Source organism: Oncorhynchus tshawytscha, linkage group LG09, assembly GCF_018296145.1.
Source record: "Oncorhynchus tshawytscha isolate Ot180627B linkage group LG09, Otsh_v2.0, whole genome shotgun sequence".
In the NCBI taxonomy this organism is placed as follows: domain Eukaryota; kingdom Metazoa; phylum Chordata; class Actinopteri; order Salmoniformes; family Salmonidae; genus Oncorhynchus; species Oncorhynchus tshawytscha.
Window position 1 is genome coordinate 15,595,313 of NC_056437.1, and position 15,575 is coordinate 15,610,887.

Here is a 15,575-nt window from a genome sequence, read left to right on the forward strand (position 1 = left end):
CCACCTACTGATATGTCATCTCAGTGCAGTGCATCTCTCTGGAAAAGTGGGTGTTTCAAAAGGAGTGGGCGTTTTTCAAAAGCAACCATATAATTAGAAATGGGGGTCTCGAAAGGTGCCACTCGACGTAATTTGGGTTATCGGACGTTAGTCACTGTCTGCAGATGACAGTAAGGAATTCCAGTTATGCAACAAGAAGGCTATTCACTCACTGTGAGCTGTTTTTGAACGTTACCTACCAGTAGCCATGTATGTAATGTTAAGTTCGTAAATGCTAGATAACGTTAGCTACCTTGTAAAGTAAAAAATAATCATTAATTTTACCATGTATTTTTTATTCAACCTTTGATAAATAATAATAATTGAAATATCAAGTCATGGCAGTTTTAGTGTTTTTGAAATCCCCACTTTTCCTGAGAGATGCACTGTCCCATTCCTTTTCAATGGCTGTGCGAAGTTGCTGGATATTGGTGGGAACTAGGAGATGCTGTCATACGCGTCAATCCAGAGCATCTCAAACATGCTCAAGGGGTGACATGTCTGAGTATGCAGGCCATGGAAGAACTGGGACATTTTCAGCTTCCAGGAATTATGTACAGATCCTTGTGACATGGGTCCGTGCATTATCATGCTGAAACATAAGGTGATGGCAGCAGATGAATGGCACGAAAATGGGCCTCAGGATCTTGCCATGGTATCTGTGCATTCAAATTGCCATTGATAAAATGCAATTGTGTTCGTTGTCCGTAGCCTTCCCATACCATAACCACCATGGGGCACCACCGTTGACATCAACAAACTGCTCGCCCACATGACGCCATACACGCTGTCTGTCATCTGCCTGGTACAGTTGAAACCGGGATTAATCTGTGAAGAGCACAAGCGTGCCAGTGGCCATTGAAGGAGAGACTGTTACCACGCCAAACTGCAGTCAGGTCAAGACCCTGGTGAGGACAACGAGCACGCAGATGAGCTTGCCTGAGACTGTTTCTGACCGTTTGTGTATACATTAATTGATTGCACAAACCCACAGTTTCATCAGCTGTCCGAGTGGCCGGTCTGACACAGGGAAAGAAGCTGGATGTAGAGGTCCTGGGCTGGTGTGGTTGCACGTGATCTGCGGTTGTGAGGCCAGTTGGACATACTGTGAAGTTTGAAATGAAATGTTGGCTAATATGACTGTTAATGGGGCAATTGATAGCTGCAACCACCAGACTAGTAATAGTAGTTTAACATATAATACTACTTTTTTAAAAACAGTGGTGCACATTTATAAATGTATCATTCTATTTATTATCAATTCAGGCAATTTATCATATGGATTTTTGTTCATATAGCCAAGCTCGACCTATACATGACGCCAACTTTACCATATTATCCTGGAGGCATACTTACACTCCCAGTCTCACTGTACATCCCTTCATTTGCGTGAATGATCTATTAACTTTAAACTAAGCAAAAATCGAATACAAAATAAATTGTTTAGCATTGGTCTTCCATTCTAAACAAAATGGTTGCTACGCAGGCTTCTTAATGTTCTTCCCGGTAGCTAGCCAAATTCAACTAGGGGTGTGTTCATAAATTCAATCGGGAGTGCAAGAGTGCACTTTTGGCATTGAGAGAACACCTCACTCTGACCATTTTACTTGCCCTTGCAGAGCTGGTCAGGCTGTTTTTATGTTATCCAGAGCATTGGTGACTAACTGCTCCTGGCAACCATTTAATGAAGCTTTTTTGCTGACGTTTACCGACACCTCCCATATTCAAGTGGTGTTGAGAGTTCATAAATTCATCAGTTATTCTGCAATCTGGCACACTCAGATGTGAGTGCTCTGAAATCAGAGTAGATGGCCAGAGTGAATTTACGACCGCACCCTAACTCCGTCACATCAAACATTGAACCTGGAATGACAGTATATTAGCTGCATTTTCATTTGTTTGATCTTTTTTTCTATTGGCATTTATTTGGATATTTCTATGATAATGTTAGAAAGGTGATTTAGATTGGCTCAAAAAGTTGTCTTGTCTGGGCACTGTTCACAGGGATTGAAATTCAGAAGTTGGCCAGGCAGATAGTGAGGCTTATAAATGAACCCCTGATGTACCAAACTAAATGCTGGGCTAGAAGCAAGGTGAAATAATGTGTGCGTTGAGAGAAATATACAAGATATGATTCAGACAGGAACATGGTATTCTTATGGAGGCGCAGTGATAATTTTCAGATGGAACTGTTAGCAAGCAATTGCATAGGTGTGTCTGTGACGGCCAATACAGCACAGCTTGGAACACTGCTCGTCCAATCAGCATCCAGGATCCAAACAACCAGTTTAATAATTAAGCAGTAAGGCCAGAGGAGGTGTGCTATATGGCCAATATAACACCGCTAAGGGCTGTTCTTATGCACGATGAAATGTGGAGTGCCTGGATTACAGCCCTTAGCTGTGGCATATTGGCAATATAACACAAACTCCTGAGGTGCCTTACTGCTATTTTATACCATGGCATTATTGAATACTTGTTTCTGATTGGCTTGAAGGGCATTCTAGTGTGCATTATTTTGCTATTACGCAAGGACCTGTATATCAGCAAGGTAGAATTCAATGGCTAAACAAGCAAGTATGTTTCTTTGGTTACCAAGGCAACTACTGTAGCTATCTATACTGAACAAAAATATAGAAACGCAACATGCACAATTTCAAAGATTTTACTGAATTACACTTCATAGAAGGAAATCAGTCAATTGAAATAAATTCATTAGGCCCTAATTTATGGATTTCACATGACTGGGCAGGGCATAGCCATGGGAGGGCATAGGCCCACCCACTGGGAAGCCAGGCTCAGGCAGGCATAGTTTTTCCCACAAAAGGGCTTTATTAAAGATAGAAATACTTCTCAGCACACCCCTTCTCAGACAATCCCACAGGGGAAGAAGCCCGGATGTCGGCTGTGGAGGTCCTGGGCTGAAGTGGTTACACGTGATCTGCGGTTGTGAGGCCAGTTGGACATACTGCCAAATTCTCTGAAGCGATGTTGGAAGCGGCTTATGGTTTATGGTAAAGAAATTAACATTAAATTCTCTGGCAAAAGCTCTGGTGGATATTCCTGTCGTCAGCATGTCAATTGCACACTCCCTCAAAACTTGAGACATCTGTGGCAATGTGTTGTGTGACAAAACTGCACATTTTAGAGTGGCCTTTTATTGTCCCCAGCACAAGATGCACCTGTGTAATGTCCATGCTAATTTAATCAGCTTCTTGATATACCACACCTTTCTGGTGGATAAACTGTCCACTTTAATAAATAGAACACTAGTCACTGGGGCTCCTGAGTGGCGCTGCTGTCTAAGGCACTGCATCTCAGTGCTAGAGGTGTCACTACAGACCCTGGTTCGATTCCAGGCTGTATCACAACCGGCTGTGATTGGGAGTCCCAGAGGGCGGTGCACAATTGGCCTAGCATCGTCTGGGTTATGGTTTGGTCGGGGTAGGCCATCATTGTAAATAAGAATTTGTTCTTAACTGACTTGCCTAGTTCAATAAAGGTTAAACATTTTTTAGAATAATAATGTTAATTTTGCAATGCAATGCACGGCTCACCATCCAACTCTGCACTCACGCACTGTACAAAATATGTGACCCCCCCCCACCAGACACAGTAAGTTGCTAGCTAGTACTGGCGGGAATTCTCCAAAAACCGCTGCATCTTATGTTTGATGTTTGAATAACATTTACAAACAATTTGATATAAATTGTACATTTAAATCATCACTTGAGAGTATAAAAATCACTTTTGACGTGCAGTGCTTTGCAACCAACAACTTACCGCTGGTTTGGTGCTTGTTCACTGGGACAATTCTAACTTGAACATCCCCCCCTCGTAAGCAAGCTACGCAAACCAGTCAATAAGATGCCATGTTGAGTAGGTGAAGGCAAGACAAACTCAAACCAAAAACCCATTGGCTTAACAATAAAGTGGCAAGGGGAATCACCAATATAACCCTGTTACACATGTCTATGAAAAAACATTTAATTTTACTGTCTAATTATGTTGGAACCAGTTTATGTAAAGTCTAATCAACGAGGAGCTATGCGTTCTATAGAAAATAATGAACGACGTGGAAGGTGTGTTCCACAGAAACGCTAGTGGAGTGGAACGAACCTTCCACGTTGTTCATTAGTGTCTAGTTTGAGAAAAAGATGCCTCACAAGTCTTCAACTGGCAGCTTCATTAAATATACCCGCAAAACACCAGTCTCAACGTCAACAGTGAAGAGGCGACTCTGGGATGCTGGCCTTCTAGGCAGAGTTCCTCTGTCCAGTGTCTGTGTTCTTTTCAAATCCAATTTTATTTGTCACATACACATGGTTAGCAAATGTTAATGCGAGTGTAGCGAAATGCTTGTGCTTCTAGTTCCGACAATGCAGTAATAACCAACAAGTAATCTAGCTAACAATTCCAAAACTACTACCTTATAGACACAAGTGTAAGGGGATAAAGAATATGTACATAAAGATATAAGAATGAGTGATGGTACAGAGCGGCATAGGCAAGATACAGTAGATGGTATTGAGTGCAGTATATACATATGAGATGAGTATGTAAACAAAGTGGCATAGTTAAAGTGGCTAGTGATACATGTATTACATAAAGATGCAGTAGATGATATAGAGTACAGTATATACATATGAGATGAATAATGTAGGGTATGTAAACATTATATTAGGTAGCATTGTTTAAAGTGGCTAGTGATATATTTTACATCATTTCCCATCAATTCCCATTATTAAAGTGGCTGGAGTTGAGTCAGTGTGTTGGCAGCAGTCATCTATATCTTTTTTTTTTATTGGCCAGTCTGAAATATGGCTTTTTCTTTGCAACTCTGTCTAGAAGACCAGCATCCCGGAGTCGCCTCTTCACTGTTGCCGTTGAGACTGGTGTTTTGCGGGTACTAATTAATGAAACTGCCCGTTGAGGACTTGTGAGGCATCTGTTTCTCATACTAGACACTAATGTACATCTTCAGTTTCTTGGCAATTTCTTGCATGGAATAGCCTTAATTTCTCAGAACAACAATAGACTGACGAGTTTCAGAAAAAAGGTATTTATTTCTGGCCATTTTGAGCCTGTAATCGAACCCACAAATGTTGATGCTCCAGATATTCAACTAGTCTGAAGGAGGCAAGTTTTATTGCTTCTTTAGTCAGAACAACAGTTTTCAGCTGTGCTAACATAATTGCAAAAGGGTTTTCTAATGATCAATTAGCATTTTAAAATGATCAACTTGGATTAGCTAACACAACGTGCCATTGGAACACAGGAGTGATGGTTGCTGATAATGGGCCTCTGTATCCCTATGTAGATATTCCATTAAACAAATTGTTCGTTTCCAGCTACAATAGTCATTTATAACATTAACAATGTCTACACTGTATTTCTGATCAATTTGATGTTATTGTAATGGACAAAAAATGTGCTTTTCTTTCAAAAACAAGAACATTTCTAAGTGACCCCAAACTTTTGAACGGTAGTGTTTTTAAAATATTTTTTTCCAAATTGCATCTCTACACTTAAAAAAAATATATATATTGTTTGTTTGTAGAATGAGCAGCGATGCTCCTCGGAGTGTGAACTCTGTGGATTTGGAAACTACAGGTGCTCCTGAGTAGAATGGAGCCTAATTTCACTGAAACACAATTTACTGGAAATTGTGTACTGTGCAATATGTATATGTGCAACATGAAAAAAGTACTGAACATTGTGCAATAGGAATGGGCGAATTAAGAAAGGGAAAGGGGGATACCTAGTCAGTTGTACAACTGAATGCATTCAACTGAAATGTCTTTCGCGTTTAACCCAACCCCTCTGAATCAGAGAGGTGCGGGGGGGGATGCCGTATAGTATAAGTATCTTGTAATCATTACTTCAAAAAGGTTGTTCCAATATGAAATTTAAGTTGATTGGCCACTCTGTAAGGGCCACAAAATGAACAGTGATGCTCGGCTGGCTGTAAACGCTGTGGATTTGGAAACTAGAAGTGCTCCTGATTTAGAATGGACCTCCCTTTATTGTGACATAATGTACATAAACATTGTGTATGGTGCAATATGTATGTCCAATATGAATTTTGGGGGGAATTTAAGCTGATAGACCACTCTTTAAAGGGGCAATCTGCAGTTGTTACATACATTTTTGGACTTTTAAATTAATGATATGTACCCATTGATTCTTAAAGAATATAACATATAAATGCACCATGAGCTTAGTTCAACTGCCGTACCCATTTAGAACCCAAAATATAAGCAAATGTAAACAAGCACTTTATAGCCTCAACTTGGTTAGAACTATAATTTTATAGATGGCCAATCCTTCCATCCATAGCTCTTTCTATGAATTTTACATTTCTCAAGCCCTAAATCTCTGATTTTTACTGAAACAGGGAGGGATCAAATCAAATCAAATTTATTTATATAGCCCTTCGTACATCAGCTGATATCTCAAAGTGCTGTACAGAAACCCAGCCTAAAACCCCAAACAGCAAGCAATGCAGGTGTAGAAGCAAGGTGGCTAGGAAAAACTCCCTTGAAAGGCCAAAACCTAGGAAGAAACCTAGAGGAACCAGGCTATGTGGGGTGGCCAGTCCTCTTCTGGCTGTGCCGGGTGGAGATTATAACAGAACATGGCCAAGATGTTCAAATGTTCATAAATGACCAGCATGGTCGTATAATAATAAGGCAGAACTTTTGAAACTGGAGCAGCAGCACGGTCAGGTAGACTGGGGACAGCAAGGAGTCATGTCAGGTAGTCCTGGGGCATGGTCCTAGGGCTCAGGTCCTCCGAGAGAGAGAAAGAGAGAAAGAGAGAATTAGAGAACGCACACATAGATTCACACAGGACACCGAATAGGACAGGAGAGGTACTCCAGATATAACAAACTGACCCTAGCCCCCCGACACATTAACTACTGCAGCATAAATACAGGAGGGGTCAGGAGACACTGTGGCCCCATCCGAGGACACCCCCAGACAGGGACAAACAGGAAGGATATAACCCCACCCACTTTGCCAAAGCACAGCCCCCACAGGGATGGCTTTATTGTTTCAACACCTGATTGACACTAAGTGCCGAGCATCAACGCTCCTCTGGTTGTAAACTCTGGATTTGGAAACAAGTGCTCTTGAGTAGAATGGACCCTCCCTTTTACTGTGACACAATTTACAGAAAATTATATATGGTGCAATAGGTATTTATTGTTATTCAGCTGATAGGTCACTCTTTTTAAGGGCTGCAAATTGAGCAGCAACGTGTAGCTCTGTTGGTAGAGCATGGCCCCTGCAGCGGCAGGGTGGTGGGTTCGATTCCCACGGGGGACCAGTACGAAACAAATATTCAAACGTATGCACTCACTACTGTAAGTCGCACGCTCCTCTGGCTGTAAACTCTGGATTTGGATACTAGAAGTGCTCCTGAGTAGAATGCACCCTTTGTTGACCATTTAAGCCTTGAAATAATAATAAATCGCATATAAATACTTGTAATTATTATTGATATGATAACTAGTATAAAATATGTAATTGTGCATATTTTCTATCTTCGCCCTAATTATTCGTTTACAAAGCATACAGGTCGGAACTCATATTCTGAAAGATTGTTTTTAAACTCGTGACCCGGAAGTACTTAGTTATTCTTGCCTTCACAGTGGTCTAGTTATCTACGTGTATTTCAGGAATATATTTTGCCCCATATAATAGTCCAATGATGACTAAATTACAATATCTGAATGTGTATCTAACTGAGCGTTTGATGCAAGCTGCGGAGGAGATACTTGGAGTGGTCGGAGACACGATCTCCGAGTACCAGGAAGAAATAGCTCGGACGAAGAGAGAAAACCAATACCTGAAACGACACTTGATCACACCGGTCCTACCTGGTATGTAAGACTACTGCACTTCCCATTTACACGAAATATCTAGATAGCTAGAAACGTGTTATATTGTATTTTACTCAGTAGGGCAGAGGGAGACCGTGAAACCCTAACCAAATGTAGCAGCCTGAGCGGAGTCCCCAAATTCGAATTTTCCGGAGAAATCGGAAGTTAGGTTGAAAATACTGTATCCTTGACAACCGGAAACATTAGCTGCCCTTCAACCCGGCGGAGAGCGTTGACTCCCACACCATCCCTCGCTCCTACCAACTCGTTCGGAGGACTCTCCGTTGTCACGTTTTGCTGACACAGTTTAGAGGTTGACTTCCAGAATGTGGCTCGGGGATCAATAAACCCGTTAACTTCGGGACACTTCGTGACTTGAATGATGCAATTCATGTAACACTTTTAAATAATTTGAATTTCATGTTCTTTTATTAACGAGATTATACTTTATTTATTTTAAAATGGAGGCCCATGCAGGGGTGCCTGGCATCTTACAATTACAAAACAATATCACACAGGAAATACACCAGAAAATGTAAATACAAAGAGAATACCTCAAAATAGATAAACCTCAGTAACAGTTTAACAATACATTTAGGAGGTATTTCATCATTTACATGTGTCAAATGTACATCACATAATTAGGCACACCTCTCCATTCTTTTTTGTGAAATTGCAATCAGATCTATCTGCTGACTGCAGTAACTACACACCGTGCCCACTGCCATTGAGGGTACTTGTAACAGTACGACGTTCATTAGCATTACTTCACTACATACCACGCCCTCAACCATTACTCTAGCTACGCTATATATGCAAAAGAATGTGGACACATTCAAATGAGTGGATTCTGCTATTTCAGCCACACCCGTTGCTGACAGGTTTATAAAATCGCGCACACAGCCATACAATCTCCGTAGACAGACATTGGCAGTAAAATGAGTGTGGAAGAACTTGACTGGCCTGCACAAAACCCTGACCTCAACCCCATTGAACACCTTTGGGATGAATTGGAACACCGAATGCGAGCCAGGCCTAATAGCCAAACATCAGTGCCCGAAACGAACTAATGCTCTTGTGGCTGAATGGAAGCAAGTCCACGCACAATGTTCCAACATCTAGTGGAGGGCCTTCCCAGAAGAGTGGAGGCTGTTATAGCAGCAAAGGTGGGACCAAGTCCATATTAATGCCCATGATTTTGGAATGAGATGTTCGACGAGCAGGTTCCACATACTTTTGGTCAAATAGTGTAGCTGGTACACACTAGCTAGCTAGTTGGCACCTATGCCCACTAGCTAGTGTCTACCGTGTCCATTAGGCTAAAGTAGCCTCAATTTTTTAATTCAATTTTTAAAATTATATAGCATAATTAGCCTAAAATCATTCAAAATAGGCTACTACACCAGGAAGCATGTTTTGGCCGCAGACGTTCATTAGCTTCTGTAAAAAAAAGAAAACCTGTGGATTGTTTTAAATCACATTGCCTACGTTTGGAAGGGCCCCCAATTCAGGCATCGTGGGCGGCAAATACCAAATAGATGATTGTTGAGTTGCAACTGTCAGTAAAAAGTAGAAAAGTCCAGCTAGGCATATCACACAATATTTCAAAATACAATTGCCGGAAAACAGTTTGGAAAGCAAATGGCTATTGATGTAAAGAGAAGACAATGAAAAGACTCTAATCTGTCTTTTAGTTATCAAAATTCAACTTAATTGAGCGAACAGTATAGCCTATCTTATTGGCACCAACGGAGAGCATCGGCAACATCTCCGGTGAGTTTGCATATTCACTCTTTATCATTGTTGCTTTAGTGCCACTTCATATTGTATTTTCTGACAATAATATCCTTCTCCAGGTTAGATGGGTGTCATATTGTATTTGGGTCTCCCTATTATTCATCTGTTTGTATCCAGTCATATTAAGTGTAGAAGAATGGCATGAAATGTGTTTATGAAAAGGCAACATTTTTCCTGTGCAAAGAAATAAGAAACATATCTGATATAGCCTGGGGGAAGGCGTGATATGGGATTCAGCCAGAGACATAGATATTCCATTCCCAGAACAAGCTAGCTAACTCAATGGTGGTCTTGTCAATCAAGCGTCAACAACTGTCATTACTTTCATTGACGTCAAGTATTGTCTTCCTTCCCCAGCTCCTCAGCCCATTGTCTCTTGGGTCTCAGAGCAGCAAACTCCCCCTGAGCAACAGCGCTGTGAGCAGGAGTGGAGCCCCAGTCTGGGCCAGAGGGACACAGAGCACATACAGATTAAAGAGGAACAGGGTGAACTCAGGACCCATCAGGAGGAAGAGCAGATTCAAGGGCCGGAGGCTGATACCAAAGAAGACTCCATAACCATTCCTCCCTGTGTGAAAAGTGACTGTGATCAGGAGCCACCTCAGCCCACACATCTTCTCCAAACTGTGGAGAACAGAGAGAAGTACTCTCTACTGACCAACACAACTGGACAGATCAAAACAGAACCTGATGGAGAGGGCTATGGAGTATCACTATCAGAACCAACCAGTGACTCCCCTCAGTCTCAGCCCCTCTCTGCAGTAAATCCAGACTGTTCTAGAACACAGAGTGAGAACACTGAAAGTGTACCTGATGTTCAGAGAGATCCAGAAAGGAGACCAGAGGAGGACACACAGTCACACTCATGTACTCAGTGTGGAGCCGTGTTCTGTGAGCTATCCCAACTGAAGGCACACATGCTATCCCACACAGAACCACACAGTGGTAACACTAGTCACAGGCAAATCCTCTGCACAGTCTGTTGGAAGTCATTCACCTCTACCAGTTACCTCAAGGTCCACCTGTGTTCTCACAATAAGGAGAAGCCCTTCCACTGTGGTGTGTGTGGCAAGAGTTTCAGCTACTCAGGCAGGTTCAGGGAGCATCAACGCATTCACACGGGAGAGAGACCGTACCGCTGCCACGTGTGTGGTAAACGCTTCAACCGGTCTACCCATCTGAAGACCCACCTGAGGGTCCACACAGGGGAGAAACCCTACTCCTGTCCTGTCTGTGGAAAAGGGTTCAGTCAGTCCAGCCAGATCAAAGGACACCTCAGAACTCACACCCGAGGAAGGTAGGAGAACGATGCCTTGGAGTGGAAAGACCCCATGAGGGGATAGACAGAGCTTTCGGTTCTCACAGTGCCCAGCTTTTAGGAAGAGAAAGGGAAAAACATTACTTCTCTTCAATGCTACTAATTCTACGTACCCTACATGGCAAAATATGTGGACACCCCTTCAAATTAGTGGATTTGGCTATTTCAGCCAATCCCGTTGCTGACAGGTGTATAAAGTGTACTTTTAGTTGACACCATCATAAGATGCCACCTTTCCAGCAAGTCAGTTTGTCAAATTTTTAGAGCTGCCCCAGTCAACTGTAAGTGCAGTTATTGTGAAATGGAAAAGTATAGGAGCAACAATGGCTCAGCCGCGACGCGGTAGGCCATACAAGCTCACAGAACAGGACCGTTGAGTGCTGAAGCACAGAGTGCGTAAAAACGCTTGTCCTTGTCTGCAACACTCACTACCAAGTTCCAAACTCTGGATGTAACGTCAGCACAAGAACTGTTCGTCGAAAGCTTCTTCATTAAATGGGTTTCCATGGCTGAGCAACCGCACACAAGCCCAAGATCACCATGCGCAAAGCCAAGTGTGGGCTGGACTGGTGTGAAGCTCGCCACCATTGGACTCTGGAGCAGTGGGATCGTGTTCTCTAGCATAATGAATCACGCTTCACCATCTGGCAGTCCAACAGACGAATCTGAGTTTGGCGGATGCCAGCAGAACGCTACCTGCCCGAATGCATAGTGCCAACTGTAAAGTTTGGTGGATGATTAATAATGGTTTGTGGCTGTGGAAAGCCTCCCCAGCAGAGTGGAGTCTGTTATAGCAGCAAAGGGGGACCAACTTCATCTTAATGCCCAAGATTTTCGAATTAGATGTTCGACTAGCAGGTGTCCCCATACTTTTGACAATATAGTGTATTATTGTAATACTAGAGGACTATAGAATGTATGATGTTTTGCAGACTGAGGCACCTCATGTCTGCATTGAGTTAAGAGAGCTGCTCTAATACAATGCTATGAAAAGACTTGAATGCATCTCCTCATGTATCACTAGGTTACACTAACTATGTTTCAATTGGAGCTGGTTGGTCTCCTTGCAAACAAACTTTCTCTGTCAAATTGATTAAGCATTTGTGGGAACATTTACTTCTGAATGTTTGAGAAATGTTTGAGAAAAACACATCAGGTCAATGTTAGCTGGAGTGACTAGTGGGACTATTGTTACAGACAGCCCATCCTCACCAATGTTGTTATAAAACCATGTTTGAACACTAGATGGCATATACTTTAATTATTTCTCCTTCACAAAAGTGTTACAGGTTTCAATGCCCTCACAGGTTGCCAAGCAACAGCCTGAAACCCAGAAACAGAGCTATTGGTAAGTTTATGCATACATTCAGAATCTATGATGACGCTATAGCAACAACAAAAAACTTCCCCAATGGGTCTCCTGTTCTGTGTGAACTTGGTGTGGTTACTAGGGTACCATGCAATAGAGCACACTCCAATACTGTTCATTCTGGCTCGATATACACCCAAATGTATACATGTATGACCTTTGACCCCCCCCCCCAAGGTGGGCTCATAAAGATGTCATTACCATTCAAATTGCTTCATACCTCATTATGTGATGTATTCTAAAGTTAAACACATCAAATGGCCTTAGTTTGAGAAGATTATTACATGATAATTCAAAATGACATCTCATACCCTCAATCCTGTTGGCCCAACGAACCGCATAACGTTCATAACATATAGTTGTGTTACAGCCTGACTTCGAAATGGATTAAATCATGTTTTTTCTTACACATCTACACACAATACCCCATAATGACAAATTGAAAACATGTTTTTAGACATTTTTGCAAATGTATTGAAAATGAAATACAGATCAAATTTACATAAGTATTCACACCCCTGAATCAATACTTTGTAGAAGCACCTTTTGGCAGCATTTACAGCTGTGAGTCTCTAAGAGCTTTCCACACCTGGATTGTGCAACAATTGGTTGTTGATCATTGTTAGACAACCATTTTCAGTTCTTGCCATATCATTTAAGTAGATGTGATTTAAGTAGATGTAGCCCTTTCCGAGATGTAGATGTAGCCCTTTCCTAGCCCTTTCCTGCATTCAGTGACCAAAAGAGCCCTCTTTGGCCTCATGGCTACAATCGTATTAATATTTTGCATAATAATAATAAATAATGAATAATTAATAAAGATTTTTATTTTACAACGAAAATCCTGTGTTTTTATGTCACAGTTTTGTTATTTCAGTCTTCTGTGATGTCTATAAAGTGTAATATTGGGACACAAACTCAAAATGTAATGCATCTCAATTCTATATCTGACTTGGTACAGGTGTCTTCTTTTTTTAAAGGACATAACCATGTGTAGTGAGGTGTATACTCTTGTTTCAAAGTATATTTGTTTCAGACTACCAATAACCACTCTGTGACCCTGATTTAGCCCACTGCAGTGAAACTTCAGTGTAGATTTGGCCTTGTGATTTAGGTTATTGTCCTGCTGAAAGATGAATTCATCTCCCAGTGTCTGGTGGAAAGCAGACTGAACCAGGTTTTCCTCTAGGATTTTGCCTGTGCTTAGCTCCATTCCGTCTATTTTTTTATTCTGAAAAACTCCCCAGCCCTTAACAATTAGAAGCATACCCATAACATGATGCGGCCACCAGTATGCTAGAAGATATGGAGAGTGGTATTGGATTTGCCAACATATTACTGATTACAACACTTTGTATTCAGGACAAAAATTGAATTGCTTTGACACATTTTTTTTTCAGTATTACTTTAGTGCCTTGTTGTAAACAGGATGCATGTTTTGGAATATGTTTTATCCTGTACAGACTTTCTTGCTTTCACTCTGTCAATTAGGTTAGTATTGTGGAGTAACTACAATGTTGTTGATCCATCCTCAGTTCTCATATCACAGCCATTAAACTATGTAACTGTTTTAAAGTCACCATTGGCCTCATGGTGAAATCCCTGAGCAGTTTTCTTCCTCTCCATCAACTGAGCTAGGAAGGACGCCTGCATCTGGGTGGGTGTTTAAAAATATATATTTTACCCAAACTGACTTGCCTAGTTAAATAAAGAACAAATTCTTATTTTCAATGACTGCCTCGGAACAATGGGTTAACTGCCTTGTTCAGGGGCAGAACAACATATTTTTTACCTTGTCAGCTCGGGGATTCAATCTTGCAACCTTTCGGTTACTAGTCTAACGCTCTAACCACTAGTTGTGTATTGATACACCATCCACAGTGAAAATTAATAACTTCAGCATGCTCAAAGGGATATTCAATGTCTCCTCTGTTTTTTTACCCATCTAACAGGTGCCCTTCTTTAAAAGGCATTGGAAAGCCTCCCTGGTCTTTGTGGTTGAATCTGTGTTTGAAATTCACTGCTTGACTGAGGGACCTTACAATTATCTGTATGTGTGTGGTACAGAGAGGAGGTAGTCATTCAAAAGTCATGTTAAACACTATTATTGCAAACTGAGTGAGTCCATGCAACTTATGTGACTTGTTAAGCACATTTTTACTCATTAACTTATTTAAGCTGGTCATAACGAAGGGGTTGAATACTTGACTCAAAACATTTCAGCTTTTCATTTGTAATTATATATTTTTTAAATGTTCAAAAACATAATTCCACTTTCACATTTTGGGATATTGTGTGTAGGCCAGTGACCAAAAACATAAATGTAATCCATTTTAAATTCAGGCTGTAACACAACAAAATGTGGAAAAATTCAAGGGATGTGATTACTTTCTGAAGGCACTGTATTTAATTGCCTGCACATTGTGTTGCAGTAAAGGGGGGCCCATTCCACTCAGGAGCACTTTTACTTTCAAAATCAACAGAGTTTTCAACCCAAGGAGCATCACTGCTCATTCTGTGGACCTTAAAGAGTGACCTATCAGAGTTAGAAAGCTGGCTGTCAAACATTTTACAATATAAGTTTACTTTTATTCATCTATCTGTATATTTCTTCATCTATCTGTATATTTCAAGATGGGGAATAGGGAGGTGCCGTGAGATACCCAATGGGTTGAACAATATTTTTTTTCAGCACTTATATTGAAGACGCTATTACTTAAATATTGGAAGTCAAATGATACACCCATGTTAAGAGAATGGAAGAATCAAATGCTTTATTATTTAAATATTGGAGAAAAAAATCTGGCTACAGACAAACAACACAATATGAAGTCATATGGGGCTGAGTCTTACAAGCATTAGAAACAAAGTTGGGTGTGGATACGGTTGGGAACATGTGGGTCTGAGCAAGTGTGATGTCATTTGTTTGTGGAAATGTATTTATATAAATGTTAAGTTGTCTATTTAGTCTATGTACTGTATGTTTTTGCTTGCCCCCCATATAAACTCAGCAAAAAAAGAAACGGCCTCACTGTCAACTGCATTTATTTTCAGCAATCTTAACGTGTAAATATTTGTATTGGCATCAAACATGTCACCCTCCCTAGGAGAGGGGGTGACATTGATAATTTATTGTTAAAACGAGAGGCTGCCTGGATCTTTAA

The 15,575-nt window shown here is 41.1% G+C and overlaps 1 protein-coding gene across 1 annotated transcript; it reads left to right on the forward strand.

The window, feature by feature from the left end:
• The first annotated feature begins 7,078 nt into the window (after positions 1 to 7,078).
• LOC121847141 (zinc finger and SCAN domain-containing protein 2-like) lies at positions 7,079 to 12,286 on the forward strand. Its single transcript, XM_042326593.1, has 2 exons — positions 7,079 to 7,927; positions 10,082 to 12,286. The coding sequence occupies exons 1-2, from the start codon at positions 7,753 to 7,755 to the stop codon at positions 11,023 to 11,025; spliced, it is 1,119 nt and encodes a 372-aa protein (XP_042182527.1). The 5' UTR covers positions 7,079 to 7,752; the 3' UTR covers positions 11,026 to 12,286.
• The last annotated feature ends 3,289 nt before the right edge of the window (positions 12,287 to 15,575 follow it).